Source organism: Aulonocara stuartgranti (genome assembly GCF_965226115.1).
Source record: "Aulonocara stuartgranti genome assembly, chromosome: 5".
NCBI classification, from domain to species: domain Eukaryota; kingdom Metazoa; phylum Chordata; class Actinopteri; order Cichliformes; family Cichlidae; genus Aulonocara; species Aulonocara stuartgranti.
The window spans coordinates 11,682,493-11,689,367 of NC_138943.1; the positions used below are offsets into that span (position 1 = coordinate 11,682,493).

A 6,875-nucleotide genomic window follows, 5' to 3' on the forward strand; every position below is an offset into this window, starting at 1 on the left:
GTGGTGTGATCCCCGGCGGCTGCTGTCTGCATGCCAACGTGTCTTTGGGCAAGATACTGAACTCTAAGCTCCCCCTGATGTGTGAATGTTAGAGCACGTCACTTCAGGCCTCACGGGGTTAATAAAATCTGAAGTTAGACCTTTATGGAGTTTGGTCCAGGCGTCTGCAACAAATTATTACTCTGGAAATCCAAATGTTTCAGTTTTCATTTGACCTACTGGAATGTGAGCTGTTTTATCCTCTGGATAAAACAGCTCCCATTCTGGGTTGGGAAGAGTTTTCTTCAAGTCTTTTCCCATCACTCAGACCTCTTTCCAACAATTTTAATCTGTCACAGTAGCAGTCCACCTGCAGTTTCTCAGCCAGCATATTTCAATCTTTTAGTTCAGATTAGTCTAGTGTCTTCAGAAACTTCAGTTTCCATGGGTTTCTCTCAAGATGAGGTCTTTAGTGCAAATCTGGTCAAACAATTCAACTGTGGGCAGGATGGTGTAGATGTAGTAAATCAAACAAAACTGAGGATCAAAGTTTATTTCTGCAACAGTCAACAGAAATGAGCCGCTACATTAAATGTTTCCAGCTCACAGCGGTGCCATTTTCCCCATTTTTAAAGACAAACCCCAAGTCTGAGTTAAGTGAAGTGTGCGTTTTAAAGGCAGCAGCAGGATGACTTTCGTCCCAGTTCAGATGAATAAAGAGTGGAAAAATAAAAATGATTATCCAAATCTGAAAAACCTCTTGAGAAGGGTAATTGAAAGCAAATAGCCGAGAACAGTTAACAGATACTTTAGAGTCCAGACTAATTGGTAAACTTTGGGAAGAGTCAAAAATTTAATTTGACAATAAATTACAGCCAACAGATTGTACGATACATTTTTTCCTCTTCTCTTTTTAAAATTGGGAAAAGTGCAAGAGAGCAGCCAGAGCCACAGACAGTTAAGTCAAGTTAGTAACAGAGTTAACACATAGGTGCTGGGATGACTGAAACAGTGTCCACTGCTCTGAGCTACACAGCTGTGTGCATTGTTCAACATCTGGAGCGCTTGGCGGTATTTACACATTAGATATTTTGCCACCATCTGTAAACAAGAACTCCGGTGGATGAGGGTCTCAGATGTTGAGGGTCTTTTTCACAGAGAAAATGATGTCTTTGACTTGCGGCAGACTGTGGTCCTCCAAGATTTTAGCGTATGGCATGGGGATGTCCACGCCAGTTACTCTGGTAACAGGAGAATCCAGGTAGTTGAAGGCAGGACCTGAGAAATTAAAGGCATGTTAATCTCGAGGCCTGAAATAATTAGAGGTTGTGACTTCAGACTGAACAGCTATTAGTAAATACACGAGCAATCATTACAGTGTCAATCCCAATATGTGTCATCTATGCTTTGGCTCCTGAAGATCCAGATCTAAGAGTTTAAGGGAACCAGTTATGCGTGCAAATTTTATTTTATTTTTTTTAAATTAGTTTGAGCTTAGATTACCTTCCATGATCCTGGCACAGATCTCTGCTCCAACCCCAAACTGAGGCCAGCCACCCTCAACAGTCACCAGGTGATTGGTCTTCATCACACTGGTCTCAATAGACTCCACATCCATGGGTCGGATGGTCCGAAGGTTGATCACCTGACAGACAAGAAATGGTTAAGACGCTTCTGAGCAGTCTAGCTCAGCCAGTCAATAGGTGTTGCATTACCTCACACTCTATTCCCTCTTTGGCAAGGACAGCTGCGGCATCCAGGCAGTGACCAACATACCGAGAGTGAGCAACGAGGGTGATGCTATTGCCTGAAAAGGACATGTTCAGAAATGACTTTTGAAGCCTCAGTGTTAAAAACTTGGGATCCAGATCCTGGTGTTCTGTCACTCACCTTGTCTCTCAATCTTTGCTTTTCCAATGGGAATGGTGAAGTCTTTGGACTGCGCTTCCTCTGACATCTCAAAGGGAACGCCATACAGCAGCTCGTTCTCCAGGACCACCACTGCAGACAGATTCAGTTCACATGTCTGTTTGAACAGCCAGGCTGCTACAAACTCACTCAAGCTGCATTTTCAGCTGATGTTTATGCCATTTTAAATACTTTCAAACTATTAGGGGAATAATTTCTGCTTCTCCTGGTAGCACCTCATCCTGTGAATGAGGGACAAGTGCCTTGATTGGTAGCTGGGAGAAGTGTTTGTTGCGTTAAAGTTACCCTCCAGAGCAGAACAAGGACTAGTCCGTTGCAGTCCAACAATGCTTGAGTTACTGTTTGACTTTTGGCTGAGACAAATAGGGACCAGCTGGCTTGTTTAATTAAAAACTTTGTAATCAACTGAGCTAGCAGTGCCTGAACATTGATATGCAGGGTGACTGTCCAAGTTTTAAGCGTTTCAGTGTGGCATCTCACCAGGATTTTCATCTCTGATGGCTGATTTCAAGAGGCCTTTAGCATCTTCTGAGTTCCATGGACTTACAACCTTCAGTCCTGGACAGTGACCATACCTGGAGACAAATGACAACACTGATGTCAGAGCTGCCAAACATCAGCTAGAGTTACTGCAAACAGTAAAGTGACATCTTGAACGCACCATGCAGCAAAGCACTGTGAATGCTGTGCAGCGACACCTGCTGATGCTCCATTAGGGCCTCTGAAAACAATTGGGACTGACTGTAGCCCAGCTGACATGTAGTAGGTCTTTGCTGCAGAATTTATGATCTGGTCAATGGCTTGCATGGAGAAGTTAAAGGTCATGAATTCACAGATGGGCCTCAGACCAGCCTGCAAGAGGACATTGATCTTGTTAGGGAATTTGTCACTTGCAAGTTTTAAGTATCAGGTAGTTTGTGAATCTGAAGAGCTTTCATAATCTGTACTTTGAAGCATTCTAGTCTAAAGGAACTCTTATTTTGGCATTTATGGCTTCAAGGTAGGAAAAGTGCTTTATTATACAAGTCAAGGTGGCTTGGGAGTTGACTGTGTACTGCTTTATTGAGGTGTAAAGCTAATTTGGGGGGGCAATGGAGCCATAATTCAGGTCTGTAGAGAGCGAAGTGTGCACAGAACTGAATTACTGCTTAGAATTCAAGTGTAATTATGAAGATGTTGAACTTACGCCCATTATCTCAGGTAATTCTTGACTAAAAGTTATTATTCAGTGTTTAGAATGACGTTTTAAACAAACTCAAGTGAAAATGTTACAAAAGTCAGTGTTTAGTATATCCCATCAGGAACATGTCAGACTTACCATAGCAGCTCCAACTGCAATACCAGTAAACCCCATCTGCACCAAAAACAAAAAGTTGCTAAAATGAGTCCAACACCACCAGTGGGGATACTTAGATTTGTGGAAAACATCTGTTGGGCAGGCAGTTTGTATCTCACCTCTGAGATTGGAGTGTCAATAATTCGTTTGTCTCCATACTTCTTCCACAGTCCTCTGCTCACCTGCACCAGTAACCACCATTAGTCTGACTGCCCTCATTGGGACAGAACACAAACTGCCTCCAGGAACTTCACTTGCAGTCTAAGCTTTAAACTTACCTTGTAGGCACCGTCATACTGGGCGACTTCCTCACCCAGCAGGAACACTCGCTCGTCCCTCTCCAACTCCTCATCCATTGCCTGGTTCAGGGCATCACGGACTGTCATCTAACAGTGGCAACAAAACCATCAGTACAGGTCAGAACGCTGCTTTCCACAAACTGAAGTTAAAATGTAACTAATGGACGCCACAATAGCAATTCTCCATCCAAAACCTGTTTCACATAAGGCTGTAAACATTCAGGAGACTTTAGTCTCAAGTGGCAATCAGAAGACTGGAGGCTTTAGTTCAGAACCCAAAAGCTGAAAGTCACTCTTGGTAGTTATTTGTATCCAACACAAGTAGAAATTGTTTAAATCTGCTTAATTTTGTCACTGATTTAATGACCACTTAAAATCACAGCTCTGACCTTAAACTTGTCCGTTACTCTGCCCTAGAGTGCACAGTCTGATGTCAATGTTACAGCCAATGGTCCCTCTAATTTGTCATGTGTCTGAGCGAACACAAACTCCCTGAGCGATCCCTTGGACCTCCCGCCAATTATGAAGGAACTGCTTGAAAGACAGACCTGATACACGAGCAAGCCCAGATACAGCTACAATATTTAAAGACACTGACATGAGCATTTCAGCAGCACTTCTCGTTTTGCAGTTTAAAATACCTCAAATTTCAGGATTTTTCTTGCGGTTCTACTTAAGTGTGCATTTTGTTGCCTGCACTGTTTCAGAGCTTAAGCTTTGTTTCAATAGTTTTCCCCTTAAACTTCTGACAGTGACTTATGTTAATGTGAGACAGCTGTCAGCGCGATGAGGGCTGATGTGATGTAAACCCGCATCCCTCTGCTCAGTGACCGCACAACAGCACGACCCCTAAACCCTTAACACACGTATTTAAAACAGGCAGCTACTGACTAAAACAAGTCTCCACCCAGTTTTCAGCCTGTTATTGTTGTTTGTGCAATTAAAACTACACATACCGACATCATTCGCTGTAGAAACAGCTAGCCTGCTAGTTGCTAACACTGACCTGTACTGCGGCCGGAACGCTCCTGTGAAATTCCCGCCGCTGCAGAGCTGACACGGTATTCTGCAGGAGAAAAGAAAGGACGCACGAACATTACACTCCCAGAAAGACCAAACAGAGCTTCAAAAACATCGATTTAATCCATACCTTTCCGGAGCGGAGAAAGAACCTCAGGGACGCTGCCATCTTGAACCTGTCCTCTGTCGAACTGGAGTGACGTAGTGGAAGCTGGTGGATCTTAACCAATCAAGACGGCACCTCATAGGTTGATTGGAACGTGTCATTTCGAACAGCCAATCACAGTGGTCAAACAAATAAGGAGGCGGGAGAGTAGAAAATGGGGGTAGAAATATCCAAGGACACGGAGCCGCGCAGGCGTCAATATGGAAGACCAATACGGCAAAACATACATAGATAAATAAATACATAAATAGTGTGATTCACTACTTTTTCATTCATTTTTTTTATTTAATCTGTGCACTTTGACATTATTTCATATGCAACACATATTCAAGTTGGCAATGGAAAATGGCACTTTGTGTGTGTGTGTGTGTGTGGGGGGGGGGGGGGGGGGGGGGGTATTTTTCTAGTATGCCACAATAGAATTTTTGTTTTTGTATTATGTTTGACTGCAAGTTTAATTTCCAAACTTTTTCATATCCATTAAGAAATATGTTTCCAATCCTCATTCTGATCAAGCTCTAACGGTACTGTCAGTTTACCAGATATCATCATAGAAAATGAGTGAAAACATGAGTTGAACATTTATAACACACACACACATTATGTATGATTGTACGATTATGTATGACATATATGATTATATATTGAAGGTTAACTTTACTGGTATTTATCAAATTAGTGCTTGTTTTAAGATTCAAGATCCGTTTATTTGTCACACACATATCACGTAATAGCAAATAGAAGTCATATATACGTGCATATTTATTTGATGTTGCCGGTCCTCAAACATCAAAATCAGTCTCAGTGCTAATTTCTGTGCTGAGAGGAGACAGGAGGCTATAACTAAGAGATGCAAAGGTGTATGCTTTGCACAAGTCTTTTTAGCTTCATATATAGAAGAGGTGTGGCCAAACCTGGTAGGGCTGAACAATATATCGCATTTGCGATAATATCGCGACATGATCAAGTGCAATTTTCTAACCGCAAAGGCTGCGATTATACTCTGGACATGTCCAAATTCATGGGCTGCATCCTCCTGAGGCCGCATTTGTAGACCGATTACGTCACAGCGACGCGCCGAAGGCTGTCCAAATTACTACCATATCCCAGAATTCATAGCGCGGCCCAGCCAAACTCCAGTTTCCAACAATGGCGGCCGCTACTAAGTTTTAAAATTACTCATACTAATCTTTCTGGGTCACAAAATAAACTTTTAACATATTTTCAGGCGAGAAAGTAGTTGTGTAAACATCAAATATCTGCTCGGTTTATCAAGATATCCCATATTTGCAAAAGTGCTTCGACGTTTTCAGAGGCGTCTGCTACCCACCAGCTCGACAGCTAGCCGGGAGCTCGAGGGTTACTGATGCGGCCGAGAACGGCACAACTCCCGGCACGTCATTTTCAGATCACCGCGGAGTTTCGCTGCTCGGGTTAAACGTAATATATAAGTCACTTAGACAACCTAAAAATGTTATTGTTGGGCTTTTTTCAGTGTTTTGTTTGTTCGTGAGTAAATCGGTTTGGCTGAGATTAAAGTTATTAGATTAGATAAAATAAAACTTTATTAATCCCCCGGGTGGGTTCCTCCTTGGTTTTCACACAGCTGACTAAACGTCAAACAGAAAACTTATTAAACAGAAGTATGAGACAGTCGAGAATTTACACCAGTGTCTGGTTATATTTTAGATAGCAAGAAGCAGACGGCCGAGTTTATTAAACTCCACCGAGACAGCGGTGACGCTAATCAGAACTAGACCGTCCAATTTCACGCCTTTAAATTTTAAAGGCGTGTTTGTGTGTGTGTTTATACAATTGCTATTATGTTTGCACTTTATGTGTAATTTTACTGACTGCAGAGATCAGTAAGATGTGTGTATTTTTTATTTATTAGTTTTATTTATTTAATATTATTTTTTAATTGAATGACTGTCTAGTAGTTCACAGATGTCGAAAAACTGAGTGTGGTAAAGCCACTGATTTTGTTTATGTTTCTGCAATCTGCACATTGTACTGACTTTCATTTTAATGTTTACACCAGGGTTCCTTGTCAGCACTTTATGCTCAGATGTTTGTAAGCTAAAAATAAACTATTGTGTATGTTCAAATATACTGTTGTGATTGAAGAAGTTAAATAAAAATGTCA

The 6,875-nt window shown here is 41.8% G+C and overlaps 1 protein-coding gene across 1 annotated transcript; it reads right to left on the reverse strand.

Annotated features, from left to right (window-relative positions):
- Positions 1 to 517: 517 nt before the first annotated feature.
- Positions 518 to 4,786, reverse strand: pdhb (pyruvate dehydrogenase E1 subunit beta). Its single transcript, XM_082534309.1, has 11 exons — positions 4,694 to 4,786; positions 4,550 to 4,609; positions 3,523 to 3,630; positions 3,364 to 3,426; positions 3,227 to 3,262; positions 2,570 to 2,760; positions 2,389 to 2,483; positions 1,870 to 1,980; positions 1,695 to 1,786; positions 1,483 to 1,624; positions 518 to 1,257 (listed from the first exon to the last, which is right to left on the reverse strand). The coding sequence occupies exons 1-11, from the start codon at positions 4,730 to 4,732 to the stop codon at positions 1,112 to 1,114; spliced, it is 1,083 nt and encodes a 360-aa protein (XP_082390435.1). The 5' UTR covers positions 4,733 to 4,786; the 3' UTR covers positions 518 to 1,111.
- Positions 4,787 to 6,875: the final 2,089 nt, after the last annotated feature.